Here is a 14827-nt window from a genome sequence, read left to right on the forward strand (position 1 = left end):
AAATAATTAAAATTTCAGTATGACACAGAATATGAGAAAATGCAGCAATCAGCAGAGATTATCCAGAGAAAAGTCTTACATTTTGGAATACTAACGACAAATTATAGAACTAAAACACAATTTAACAAGTTAGCTGGGTTACCTTATTTCTTCTTAAAAAGGTCTCTGAACTGGATAGGAAACAGAATCTGATCTTCATTTTATTAAAACAGTCACTAGAAATTAGTCAGTGGCAAAAGGAGAAGATTCGTCCTTTGAGCCCTTTGTAGGGAAGGAAGAGAACTGCTCAGGCAAGAATCTCCTAAACCGTTATTTCAAAAGGCAATGCAGACACGTTGTATATCATAATTACTGTGTACATACACTTAGAGCTCCAAAAGTGTAAAATAACCAGCACAGCTATATTGTCTGGTCTCATTTTATAATAGGCTGTTAAATTCTGTGCTACGTTAATACATAGAGATAGGGCAACTGTAGTTCAGCAGGATTTTTAGACTGAGTTAAATGCTGTTAGACTTTATTTTTGTCCCTCCGAGAAGGAAGGCTGTACATCCTCAATACCAATGTAAATAGATCTTTACCCCCAGTTGCATTTTGGGACATTTAGGTGGACTATTAACAAAATCAGACATAAAGTTTTTGTGTTTGTGTTTTGTTTTGTTTTAATCCTGCCATAGGGTTTTACCAAATGGCTTATTTGGAATTTGAAAGCCTGACTTCTGAAAGAACTCTTTAGTTCTAAAACTAAATACTACTTTAATCCATCTTCCCAATATGAAGGTTTCTATCTTTGCTGGTGGTAAGATACCCTGGTGTTCTAAGTGGTGACAAGCTCATAGATTTAGGAATGTTCACTTTGGATCCGACCAACCTCAGCATGGCAGGCTCCTTCCCTGTTTAGACGTAGCAAGTCTCAAACGATTTGGAAGGGAGAGAGCTGCGCCGTGAAAGGATTCCCGTTAAAGCACGCAATGCATCTTTCATCTTCCACGAGGCAGACTTTGAAACTGAAAATCTGATAATTTGATGTAAACCGACAGTGACAATAGAAATAGCCACTTCTGAGATTATTTAAGAGAAGGTACAGGGTATAGACATTCATCCATGAAACACTGGAAGCAAGGGTTTTTATTTCTATGTTTGCTTTGTAAAATAAGAATAGAGTAAATGGCACAATAGATTATATAAACAAGGACTTCAATGACAAGCTGTCAAAGTTAAGGTAATATATTTCACATGGGTGACTTGATGCCACACTTTATCCCCTGCACGAGGGGAAACCAATTTGAGTCTGGTCAATAAAATACAACCTCCAGAGCTGGGCCTGGGGCACAGCTGACATCATGCGGCCGAGCCTGGTGACTTGGCACTCACTTCTGCTGGGACCCAGCAGGCGCTGGCACGGCTGCCATGTGGGGGAGGTCAGACATTTAAGCTCGATTTGGTTAATAAACACGGACGCAGGTATGTCAGGAGAGAGGATGCCGTTGATCTTCGTGCTCTGCTAATTTAATGCAGGTCTGAGGTATCAGTGGAACTAGTTATTCAAAAGCTGGATTTACTGCAGTCTCACAACTGTTGAAAATTAAACTACATGTGCTGCAAGTTAGGGGTTACTGGAGTATCTCATTATAGAGGCTGTTTTTTTCAGAGGCTGGAATCTTTGCTGAATTACTGAGGGACCTATTTGAATGTAGACTTGGACCAAATAATTTTCTGATAAGTTGGCCATAAATCCTCAGTAAAATAAGCTTGGTGTTCTCAGCATATCTGTTAGCGTTTTTGATCATTTTTATGGCTTTCCTTTTGCTGGTCAAATTATCCTTATATGCCCCTAAAGCCCCCCCTGACGTGGATTAAGCCAACACAAACCAATAGACCTTCATTACTCTGGCAACTGGTTCTGATTTGGGGGCAATAAATACAATGACACAGACTAGATTACCTTTGCCAAAAGGACATGTGATAAGCCATAAGGATGTTGGGGATTTGGCATTCTTTCTCCTGCTTAATGTGAGAATGAATTAATAGCAGCTTTTCACCGACTGAAGAAAGTTGGTAAGAAGAAAGAATTCCAAGTGAGGAAAGGACCAAGGGACAGCTTTTAGGTCAGGAAGGACGATGCCAGGAGATGGTGAGAAAGTCCATGGACACCCACTGTGTGCCTGGCACTGCGTTAGGCTCCAGCAGGAGGGCTAGGGCCAAATGTGTGAGGAAACTGGCATGTGATGTGATCCATGAATGTTTCAGTGTCTAGATGGGAGATAAAACCATCGATGGGAACAAGATTTACTAGGCAATAAAAGTATAGCAGGGAGAGAAATCAGCAAGACCCAGAGTAGCAGAAGAACAAACAGATAGTGAAGAAGCAAGATCCACAAATTGGGGGGGTTAGAGGAATTATTTTCACTGTAACATCATTTTTAAAAGTATTACTTTTCTAACTTTTTTGGGGAAAAAATGAAAGCTAAAGAAAATCAGAAAAAAAAAATAGTGCAGTGAACACATACCCTTCATCCAGTTTCAACAGTTCTTTAATATTTTGCTCCCTTTCTTACCTCTATATACATACATTTTTTGCTCTAGCTTTAGAAAGTAGGTTGCAGATGTTGTAACACTTTACCACTAAATATTTCAGCAAGTGTCTCCGAAGAAAAAGGACTCCCTTCTACAACCATATACCAGTATGGCATTCAAGAAATTTACCATCTCATGTACTATTCACGTTCAGATTTCTCTAATTGTCCCAAAATTGTCCTTTAGATTTTTTTTTTTTTTTGATCAAGGATACAATCAGTTGCATTTAGTTGTTAGTTGTCATGTCATTTTAGTATGATTTAATCTCAAAAGTCTCCCTGCCTTTTTTAACTTGTTTGCTGGATATTCTCTTGCTTTTGAAATGTTGTATAAAATCAGTTGATATACTTATCAATCACCTTCTAAAATCTATAGACCATGGCAGAGAAGGGGTACAAAGAAATTTAAATCCTTCTGTGTCCTACAAAACCCAGGTGAGTAGAGGACTCCTGGCATATGAGGCTGATAGGTTTCTTAGAAGAGGTGTAGGTCAGATGTGCTAGGAAAGAACCTGCAGAGAATATCCATGAAATTGTGCGTGCGATTCTGGCCTCTGCTTCGCTGAGGGAGAGGAGAGAAGCTTCCTGGAAGGGAATCTGTTTGGGTTACTGCCCAGGTTGGGTGAACGCTTTCCTGACACGTGGGCTGCTGCTTCTCCTCCGCGTGCGGCTCTGCAGAAGCAAGAAGCACTTCCCTCCACCAGCCTCCCAGGCAAGCAGGAAAGGCCCAGGCCCGCTTCTCCTTCTCTCTCCCGCTGGATCGTGGTGTTTCCTTCTGCCTTCAACACCCTTCCCTACCTCCTTCTCCCAGCAGCTCCCTTTAAGAAAACTGGAGCATGTCATGAAGTCCACCTTCTGGCCTTTCTTTCTTCCCTTCATACTCGCCTCTAACAGAGTGCCCGTCGCCTGAACTGTGGCGGTTTGTGTAGCCGCCCGGCCCGGGACCGTCACTCCACGGTGAACTCTCTAAAGGCGCTGCCTATGCCTTTGGATCCCGTGTGTCCAGGACCTAGGGAGCTGCTTGCCACGGTGACGGCGTTCACTGACAAGGCGTGAGTGCATGAGCGCGTGAACTGATGGGTGAACGATGTCCCCACCAATAAGCTCCCGGCAGTAGGGAAGTCTCCCGACGACTGAAAAAAGAATCGAATCAAGGCGTTAAACAGAGCCACGAGCACTACCAGTGGGTGAGTCAATAACAATTGATCGGCCACTCCGTGCAAAGCACTGCACTTTGTCGTGTCGGAAAGTTCCAGAGGAAACAGATACTCATCCGTACAGTCCTGAGGGGTGGGGTGGAGGGTGGCCTAACCCCCGATGAACAGGGCAGCACGTTCAAGTGCACGGGACAGGTCACGCCGGGCAGGCCGGGCCGCAGCTCTTGTAAACGCTGCTGAGCCCTGGGCTTCCGGGCATGAGATGCTGGGAGGAGAGCCCGCGGGGTCCCCGGGGGATCTGCAGAGGGCAGCTAAGCCCCAGGGTGCTCCGTGCAGAGCAGAGGTCTCCCGAAAGGGCGTGTTCAACCTGGAGGAGCGGCATGGGCGGGGGAGGGGCGAGGGAGGCTGGTCCCTGCTCGAGAAGGGCGGGTAAGGACAGTCGCTTTGCTGATGTGCAGGGCGTAGCTGATGCTGACCTTCACAGGGAAACGGGGGCAAAGTCGAAAGGAGCCTTGACTTAAAACTCAGCAGGTTAGGCTTGACACGGTTAGCACTGATACGGTTAGCACCCGTGGGCTTCCCAGCCAGGTAAGCAAGCTCTTTTTTTTAATTTTTCTGTAGGGCTGTCTGGCTGGGGTAGATTCTGGGGCAAGAAAGAATGGCTAGAGGACCGTTTAACCAGCCACGTAAGAGACAGTTACTGTCTTAACCAGGTTGTGACCCTGAGAATGAACCAGAGAGCAATGCGAGCGGAAGGGCAGGGGCCTGCGTTCTGAGTGGATCCCGGTGTAAAATAATGAAGACGGAAAGGGTGTCCGACCGACAAACACAAGTGTGGGCAGCTCCCAGTGTGGTGCGCACTACACACCCCGAGTCTTCAGCTGGCGACCACTGTTTTCTGGAATGCAGAGAGAAAGAGAAGGAGAGGAAAGGAAGTATGACTGTCTACCCAGGTTTTCTGAGACCAAAATGGGCCATGATAATGTCCAGGGGGTCACCTAGCGGAGACAAAAAGAATGTTTCACACGTAGAAAATGGTATTTTTTTAACAAAAGATCTCTCGCATCTCCTGCTTGTGTCACCTGACAACATTCCCATCCGGGCTCTGGGGCAGGAGCAGGTGAAAGCAGACTGTTCGTGGCTGATTCCACAGAAAGGAATAGTAGCCAAGTTGTATAATAATAATAGCCCCCTTCACTCTTGGATCACGTGGTTCCTGATCTGCCGCACCCCCCCGCTCCCCCGCCAGTGTCTGCCCGCAGCCCCTCCGAGGCGCCCTGACCCTTCAGCAGAGTTAGAGAGCGGCTGTCTCTCCCCCTGTGGGTCACAGGCCGAGGGTTTCCTCCTGCAGGGATCCCCGGGGAGAAGCTCTGTGCGTGAAATTGAGAGCTTGCCATGTGCTGCTGGGCAAGCCTTCCGCCCAGCGGCGATCACCGCGGGGTCCCTGGGGCACGGATGCCAGTCCAGGGGCTGGGAGGCAGAAGGATGGAGCTGCGTCTTGATGGAACTTCTGCCTTGGGAGGGGAGGGACGCCCCCCATGAACTGTTAGGTGTCCCAGGGCGCGACGTGCTGGAGAGAGATGAAGCTGATTACAGTTAAAGAGGGCGATCAGGCAAGGCCTCCCTGAGAAGGTGACAGGATGTGATAATCCCTACCTGGAATTTAAACGCTTCTGTGCGTACAACATCTGGTAACCCCCCTGACCCAGGGTCAGCAGAAAGGGCAGGAATTCTCTTCAAACAATAAATTTATAAAAAGATAATGAAATTTGAGTTTGGGCTGCTGGGATTTGGTTCTTGTATGAGGCAAAGAGCGAATTTTTATTCATAAGGCCTGGTCTTCCAAGGAGAACAATTATATCACTTATACCACCAGCTTAAGGAGAGAGACACAGGAAAGCTGTGTCTCCAGACTTCTAGCTGCATCTATGCTTCTGCTGAACATGTGGCGTCCTGAGTAGGAAAGAGCTTGGGAGACATCGGGGCAAGAATTCCAGACCCAACACTAGACGGGTGGGGTTGGGAACTGCCGGGCTCACCGCTGTATTCTAGCTCCCACTGTGCTCACACAGAGGGCGTGTTCAAGAACCACCTGCTGAATGCAGGAATAACTGTGTCCCTTCACGACCAGTGTCACAGCACCCCTCAAATCGCAGAATTATGGTGCTCTTCCCCTAAAAGCCCACACACGTCATGCGTGGGCTGGTGGTCAGTTGTGAAAGAAGCGATGGTTTCAACTAGGGCTGGAACCCCGAACGTGCAGCCTTGTGCTGGACCAGCTCCTTTTCTGATTTGTCTCCCGTGTACCAAATTTCCAGTAGCAATTCCAACGTCTTCGGTGGGGCCTGATGTGGAAATCACATTAGAAGCTTCCCAGGACAGCACCCCTCCGGGGGCGGGGCTGGTGCCCGGAACCACCTCGTGTCGCCGGGTTTCTCCATCACCAGGCTGTCAAGACGGTCCCCAATTAGTAGAGTGGTAAGGAATTGTAATTACTTGGTGAGAATTGGTTGAAAGACTATGTCGGTTTCCTTTGAGAGCCTGTGTGTCTTCTGGGAGAGGCAGAGCAGCGGCTGAAGAGATGGGAGCACCAAGGAGAAAATGCTACTGGGCTTGCAGTTCAGACGCCCCCTGGTCCCTGGTCCCTGCAGCCGTCAGTGGCCTGGAGGGGCTCCGTGGCTGCCACGCTTCCGGGTCCTGAGCATTTTACAAGGTGGCAGGAGCATCTGCTGGGTGGTCCCCTCCCCGTGCCAGGATGCTGCCCAAGGCCCCGCTTGCAGCTTCTCAGTACCCTGTTTCCCCCCTTATAACTGTAAAGTGGACAGTGTATTTATGGTTGAAAATTGGCTGCTGCAGCAATATTCATTTTAAAAACAGAGTTCTGGCACATATTCAATATTACTATGGAAACGGCTCTTCCTAGCAATTCACTAATAAGAGATAGTTCAAGGACCCAGGTCTGTGTGGGAGTTTTTTACCATCCACCAAATTGAAGACCTACTTGTTACAATAGTAATTCACAAGAACTGCTTGCTCTCTCTCTCTCTCTCTCTATCTCTTCTTTATTTTTAATTTGAAGGATGAGAGTCAAAGAGATGTCCTCATTTCACTTTAGATACACGGATGGAAGGTAAATATTATAACCGGCTTTGTAAAAACACAACATCTTTAAAGTATTTTTCCCATTAATCACTAATGTTCATAATAGTACATAACGTACTATTATGTACTTATGTAACACTGCACACACACACACACATACACACACACACACACACACATTTCAGAAACTCACATATTGAAGCTGGAATATAACCTGTAATCAACTAGTACATCCAAACATTCTAACTTCCTGTCTTCAACTGTCTCCACATATTTCCACACAACGGACATATAAACTGAATTCTAAGAAGGATTTGGGGAATTCACTCCACCCTAGCGTTTTTCAGGAGCCAGTTTTTAACTCCCAACATTTCTGCTTTTTTCAACTACAAACGTACTTCCGCTGATTTTACAAAATCCGACGTGAGAAAAATATGCCCCTAAGGGGGAAACCACGGCCTCAGTCCTAGAATTTCCTCACTTCAAGTCAAAGCTTTAATGTCTTCACCTCCTTTCACCTGGAAATAGGAGGTCAAGTTTCCCAAGGTATCCTGTTTTTCCAGGTTCCTTCCAATGTGTTTATTGTTTTCACATTTTTCCAAATTGGCCCTAAATATTATGACAGGCGGATCCTGGTGCTGAGGACAGAGAGAGTCTCATTACTTTTCCTTTCCAGACAAGCCAGCTCGTTCTGTGCTTTCAAAATCAGATGAACTGACCAGCAGTCAGCTAGTGAGGGGCTGTGGGCCCTGACGGCCGGATGGCCCAGGCCCCTGCCAGCTCCAGGTCAGCGGCTGCCCCTCTCGGCTCCCAGCCTGGGCTCTGAGTCCCGACTTGTTGCCAGAGTGGGTGGCATCTGGTGGGTGTCCTGACGCCCAAGCAGGGCCGGGGAAATCAGCCGGGGAAGGGTCATCACTCTGAAGAGTGCCGAACAGGAGTGACCGCAAGGACTGACTTCCCTTCTGAGCCTGCCCCTCAGAGAAGCTCCGCACACCTGGAAGCTCCACGTCTCAGAGCAAGCCTGGGACACAGAACTGTCACCCCCGCTTTACAGGTGGGCAAACGGCAGAGATAAGTGTAGGACACCAGTAGCAAAACTGGATTCAAACCCATTTCCGTCTGTTTCGCAAGTGCGTTTTGTTTCCAGTCTCCCCTCAGAGGAATCACAGTATAGAATTCCTCTTCTGGAGTTTAAGGAAAAGAAGCGAATGTGTATTTCCAGCGTGTTCCAGCCTAGGCTCAGGTCAGAAGGTTCAAAATAAGTTTTGGCAGTTTCCCCTGAGAATGCCAGCTTGCATCCTTGCCTTGGGCCACATTTGGCCACAACCAGTCAATGTTTCAGAATGAATCTTCCATGGAGGAAAAAAAATGAAGCACCTATTTATTTTATTCTGCAGATGGGGAGTTCAAAGTCACCACAGTTTAATGTGATCACGTATAAAATGTACATTTAAACAGGATGGTAACAATACAGATTGCAGCATAAGCCACCTGAAAAGTAATTTTACATGAAGTTTTCATGAATTTGGGGTCTATCTTTTCTGAAAAAGGTTATTCAAAAGTGCAGCATGAGCAGCAAAACCCATCCAAGCAGGCCTGGCCTTAAACTCACGCTGTTTTTCAGGACGGTCCACACCTGGCGGCCTTGTCGGTTCCTGTGTCCCAGCAGTTTCAGTTATCAAAGGATCCATTCCAGGGCTGTGTATTTTAAGCCCAGTTGAAGAATAGCAGAGCAAAAAAGGCCTTTCAGCCAGGGGAATTCAAAAGCAAAGGACCCTCCAGAGGCGATTTCAGACTCCGACTCCCTCGGCTCCCCACCAAAGCTGAGTGACGCGCCCTATCTGATATCGCTAGGGCAGCCATTTCATCCAAAAGTTTATCTGAAGCTCGGAACTGCCGTGTTAGGTTTGTAGGTTGGCTCCCGGGTCGTATCCCGAGGCACTGAGGGAGTTCTAGCTCATCTTTCAGAATTAAATGAAATCAGCGAGGTGATGCATCACATCTTCACGGCTGCTCACATTCTCCTGTGCTGAGAACTTACTCTGGGACATTCTCTTCGGCTTTTGCATCTGTTGTGTCTCCTGACTCCCATCCCTGGGAGTAGATGCTAGGACCTGGTGTTACAGGTGATCAAACCCAGGGTCTTGCAGGGACTGGCTGAGGCCCGCCGCTCAGTGCACAGCCGGTGGAGGCAGGGGGTTTCTCTCGGGTCTGGAGCTGGCCCTTCCATTCTCTCCACATTGCTGAGAGCAGTGGAGCCTCTACAGACAAGAGCCTTGGTTTCCCGCAGGTCCCGAGATAAGTGAAGCGGATCAGTCCTCTGGTTCTGCCAGAACTGGGGTCCCAACGAGAACTCAGCGCCTACACCTGCTATGTCCCCTCCCTCTCCAGCTGCAGGGCAGCAGGTGCGAGGGTCTGGGCGGCATTAGCTTTCCCCGTGCAATCATTCTCAGCCCAAATGAGAAGACGCCAGAGAAGTTTAGAAAACAGAGACAAACCAAGTGATTCGTCTCCTCTCTGTCTGGGTGTGGACCCTCCCAACTCACCCACCCAGCAGAACAACCATTGACTCCCAGAGATGACACAGTTTACTGGACAGATTAAGGAGAATTCAGCATCTAGGAACAAGAGGGTTACACAATCTAGAGGTCCCCAGATAACACCAAGGGGTCCATCTGTCCTGCTGAGACCCAGACTCTTGAGCTTTCAAGGCCAGGTCTATGGCTGTATTCATCTGTCCCAGCCCACAGTTATCCCTACAGATAAAGGATGTCATCGCCACACAGTGTGGCCGGAGAACCTGCCCTCTAGTTGAGGTAAACAATTTTTCTCAAGAACGACTGAATTCTATGAAACTCTATATGCTTTTCTCCAATAACTGGAAAAGTTGCTGTGACCCAGAATTTTAGACAATAATGTGGAGGGTAGCAGCGCACACCTGAATGTTGCCCAGGAACCTGACGCTAGCTTTTCCCAGCCTAAGGACAGTCTTCCCGTGCACGCCTGTTTCTGCTCCTGTGTATCTTATCCCAGTTAATGAGACCCCAGCCAACAGGGTCACCTCCTGTGGTGACCATCCTTGTCTTCCCTCCGCTCCTCCCCAACCTCGCTCGCACAGTCTGCCGTGGAGTGACTCCGCCTCCCAAGTCTCTCTCCACCTTTTCCTCTTCAAGTCTCACTCCACTGGCAAACTTAGACCGAGGTCATCTCACCACGACTAGTACAATAAACTCCTATTTCCTCCACCTCCAGCCCCAACTTCACTTCCGCCCACTCTCCACCCTGTTACCAGAGCCAAGTTTTAATGAAACACAGACTTGATCATATCATGCTCTCACTTAAACACCTTCACTGGCTCCCACTGACCTCAGGACCAAGTCCGAATTTTAGTGTGGCTTTCAAATTTCTTGTCCAGATACATCTACCTTATAGTTCTGTCTCTCACCAACTTTTAAAATCCTTTTCCCATTCAAACGTACACATTTATGGACAATACATTTGGTCACGCCGGATTTCCTACTGTTTCCCCAAACTCTAAGGACTTTTATATACTCTTGCCCTTTTGATTTCAAATTGTTTCATCCAGGTAGAATTTCCTGCTCGAACTATTTGAATGTTCATTTATCCTTCAAAAGGTAATCACATGCCACATTCCAATATTACTCTACCTACACCCCTATGCAGTTCATTTATGACATTATCATAACGTGTTTCTAATGTATGATTACCTGTGTATATGTGCGTGCGTGTCTGAGCTCCAGATTTCAGACTTTGACTTACCTTCTATTTTTATCTCCTAGCTCAGTTCAATGTTTATAGCAGATAGTCAATAAGCATTGTTGAATGAATGAGGAAACTAATGAAGCACATTCAAACAAGGCTCATAGTGAGTACACCCAAGACAATATTATGAAGAGATACAGTATTAAAGGATTATATTAATTATATAATGTCTAAATCAAAGCACAGTGAACAACAAGAGCAAAATAAAAAACGCAAAGGAAAACAAAGGTGTTTAAAATTCCCTAGGATGTTAAACTAACAAAGATTACATTTATAGCAGTAGCTTGGTTAGATAACAGGGAGTGGGTCCTAGAGAAAGCTAAATGAGAAGGTAAGCTAGTTTACTTCTGCTTTTACTTACCCTGACAGAAATATTTCTTTGAAAACCTATTAAAAATTCAAATAGCAACTGTGTCCTGTCTTTAATGTTTCTGTGCAACTAAATCAGTTTCGTTTTACCCATTGCTAAAAAGTGCTTGGCAAACACATTGGAATCAACATTAGACAAACCACTCTGTCCGAGGCACACCCCTGAGAGTCCAGGACCCAGCTCCTCCGTGCAGGGCTCTGCCTGCAGTTTTCTGTTCCCAGGTTTGGTTCCACGTGGCGCACGTGTGTTTTCACAGCCATTCAATTGTCACATCGAATCCAAGTCAAAGAGATGACTGTGGAAACCAGCGCACTGCAGCCCAGCCTATGTCTCGAGATCTTTCCCATGAGACCCAACTAATTTAATTTGCTTCCTTTCCCAAGAAAGGCTGTAAAACAACCATTTTTTTCGGTGCAAAATCAGAACTTTCTGCAAGGGAGTCGAAAGACTGTGAGCCATACATCTCTATAGATGCAGAACTATTTTACAAATAAACGTGTGGGTTCATCCTTTGGCCTTGATGTCACACAAATGATGCCAGTCACTGAAATTAAGACACAGTAGATGTCTCCTGCCTCTAGACCTGGGACTCTAGAGACAGTCACATTCTCATGATCTGGGAATAAGGACACCTGACTTTCCTTCCACACCTTGATCTTTCTCCAGCACTGAGTGACACCTGCGCTCTGCTTGGTTTCCATTCCAGGGTAGTTCCTTGACCTGGACGTTCTCCTTTGCTCTGTAACTCACATCACAATTATTTCTATCCTTGCAGTTGGCAGACGACTTGCTCTCAGACATCTTCGCCTCCATCGGTTCGGTGACTTTAGCCTTGTTGTTGATCCTCTTCCTGGCAGTGGTGGCCTCCGTCGTTGCTGCCAACAAGAGGGCAACTCAGGGGTCCTACAGCCCGAGCCGTCAGGAAAAGGATGGCTCTCGCGTGGAGATGTGGAGCATGACATCTCCCCCTGCAATGGAAAGGCTGATTTAGGACCATCCTGTCTCTAGAGGAAGAGATCCACACACTGCGAATGGGACACTTGTACCTGAGTGTTTTTCTGACAAACCTGGAGACATCAAGTTACAACTGGGGCCACACTGAAACTGTGGGAAGGACTCCTTTGACCACCGTACGGATGTTCATAGTGGTTCAACTTGACACCATCGTTTTATTGTATTATGTTAGCCAATCACGGAACAGTGTTTCTTGTGCCAATAATCTCAGCCTCATAATTAGCAAAAATACCTTCCTGAGGATGTGACTTCTGGGAAAAGCTCCAGTGCCTGACATTTACACTCTGTACTCTTTGCAACTTGGGGACACGTTTTTAGTTTTCCCATCAGCTGGCAACTGCATATTTTTCACACAGAAACTACAGAAAAGAAAAAAAAAAAAGACACATCTCTCACTCTTCCTGTCATGTGGCGAAAGGTTTTACTTTGTACCTATGAGGAGATGCACATTTTTTGTCCTTCAGTCATGGATTCGAGAAAGTTATGGGAAAGACCTATGGTTAAAAAGCGACTCACCATCCACAAATAAAAATTGAAATGTGGTTGTTCCTCTTTCTGAGTTTTTTTTTTTTTTTTTTTTTTTTTTTTTGCATTTTGTGACACTACATGTGACAAAAGTAACCTCTAGGAGCATTTGAAGAACGTTTTAACTAAATCACCTCAAGCGCTACGTTTAAAGTCCTTGCCCTTTGTAAGGTGTTGCTTAAGGTCGAAACACTTTCCGAGGCAGAAAACAGAATAAAAGGAAACCTCGTATTCTCAAACCTGAAAGACCAAGCTCTTTCCTTCCAATTGCTTTTTGATAAGTCAGTGTCAGAGAGTGACCTTGTCTAAAGGTAAGAACCCCAAAGTACCGTGCACGCACCTCAAGGAGCATGTGTGTAGGACTATCTGTGTGGTTTGGAGGGAAATACTGGCCTTTTATTTATGTATTTTTTTCCTCCAAAGATTTAGATTTTTGTATGTGTTTTGAAATGCATATAGCATGCTATTAAAGTCGTATATAAATAAAAAAATTTAAATGTATGCATATATTGGTTTGGCCAAAAAGTTCACTCGGATTTTTCTGTACCATCTTATGGAAAAACCCGAACGAACTTTTTGGCCAACCCGATATACTTTGGATATATGCTCAAAAAATTAATAACATGAATTTTTATATATGTTCTAGAGCAAGCCGTGTTCCTCAACTACTCAAGGACACCACTCCAGAAATCGCCCCTCTACCTTCCACGTCATCAGCATTCCCACTGTACTAGATCGTTTCCAATAGCACCAAACGTGCTGCCATATTTCCTGTCGTCTGAAATTACCTTCTGTGGCCCCATCTCCCTCCAATTACCATCCCGTTCCTCACTATGCCTGTCAGCAAAACGTCCATAAGAGAGTTTTATATTCTCTGTCTCCCCTTCCTCTCCTCCCGTTCTCTCTTGAAATCAAACTGATTTAGCTTTTCTCTGCACCACCCCACGAAAGAGCTCGTGTCAGGGTCACCAATGGACACGTTGCCGAACACAGCAGCCCATCCTCAGATCTCAGCAGCCTTTGAAACAGCGGTCATTCCTTTCTCGAAATACTTGCCACCCAATGGGACACCATTTCTTCCTGATTTTCCTTTTACCCCACCGTCCAGCCCCTCTCAGACTCTACGCTGGTTTCCCCTCATCTTCCTCTGCTTTATTTTTTTTCCATACTGTTTATCACTACCTGACAAATCACATATTTTTTGCTGTCCGTTTCTCCTGACTAAAATTTAAGTTACATGGGGACAAGAACTTTGTTTTTTTTCTTTCACTGCAAAATCCCTCATTTAAAACAGGCCTAATGTACAATAAAAACAGAATGAATATTTTCTGCATAAATGTACAAATAATGAATGAATGTTATTTGTGCCTGCCACCAGCAAAACCCCAAAGTGCCCAAGATTTGTGTGAGTTGTCATTGGATGTTCCTGCTACTAAACTGTAATAGCTTTGTAGCTATTAATGGCTTAATCTTTGGCTTTCCCTCAAGTTTTCATATTGTTTTAAGTGTTTGTCCAAGAAAATGGATGTCTCTGGGTGTCTGCATGTGGAGTATGCCATAAGACATTTTCTTTACATTTACATCCCATTAGAGTTACAACTTCTTAATAGAGGCTTATATGGAAAGGACAAAAAGAGCTCTTGCTTAAAGAAAAAAAAAAAAAACCCAAGTAGCTGACTTTAAAAAACTACAAACTAAAAAAAATCACAGAGGAGGAGAAGTTGGTCCTGTTGGGATCAGCAAGGGTAAGAAGAAAAAGATAACTGTCGATGGTAATACTTTAAGTGTAGAAAAGACGTCTAACTAATCTGGCTACTCACCCTCCTCCAGTGCCTAGTTCAGGGCTCCACATAGGAATGCATGTTCAAATATATGTATGAATGAATGCATGCAGGCATGAATAAATGAATGATTCCATGTGGACGTGTCAAACATATAGGAGGTTACTTACTGACTAGCCCAGCAAGTCAAATCTGCATCTTTGAACAAGCTAGATATACAATATCTTATGTCAGAATGCTTCCAAGTTAGCCCTATGGAGTATTTGTACTGAACCATCTTTAACAAGATAAACCTCATCTTAAGTAGAAAAGTCTAGTAATTGCATCACCAATGTTGGGGTGACTTTCTTCTTTTTTCTTAATTAACTTTTTTTTTTTTATAGTAGTATAGTTAATTTACAATGTTGTGTTAGTTTCAGGTGGCAGCACAGTGATTCAGATATATATATAATATGTATTATAGTATATATATATATATATATATATATATATATATATATATTCTTTTTCAGATTCTTT

General features: G+C 45.2%; 1 protein-coding gene across 4 annotated transcripts in view; it reads left to right on the top strand.

The window, feature by feature from the left end:
* CRB1 (crumbs cell polarity complex component 1) overlaps positions 1-13817 on the top strand; it is a 275719-nt gene extending 261902 nt beyond the window's left edge. For 3 of the 4 annotated variants that reach the window (XM_068541846.1, XM_068541847.1, XM_068541849.1), the window contains one exon: positions 11764-12371. In XM_068541846.1, the coding sequence (XP_068397947.1) occupies positions 11764-11979 (216 nt within the window). In that variant the 3' untranslated portion in view covers positions 11980-12371. Of the gene's footprint in view, positions 1-11763; positions 12372-13173 lie in introns of those variants that run through there. The other variant, XM_068541848.1, reaches the window with a different exon arrangement.
* Positions 13818-14827: the final 1010 nt, after the last annotated feature.

The sequence above is a fragment of the Eschrichtius robustus genome, chromosome 3 (genome assembly GCF_028021215.1).
Source record: "Eschrichtius robustus isolate mEscRob2 chromosome 3, mEscRob2.pri, whole genome shotgun sequence".
Lineage (NCBI taxonomy): Eukaryota > Metazoa > Chordata > Mammalia > Artiodactyla > Eschrichtiidae > Eschrichtius > Eschrichtius robustus.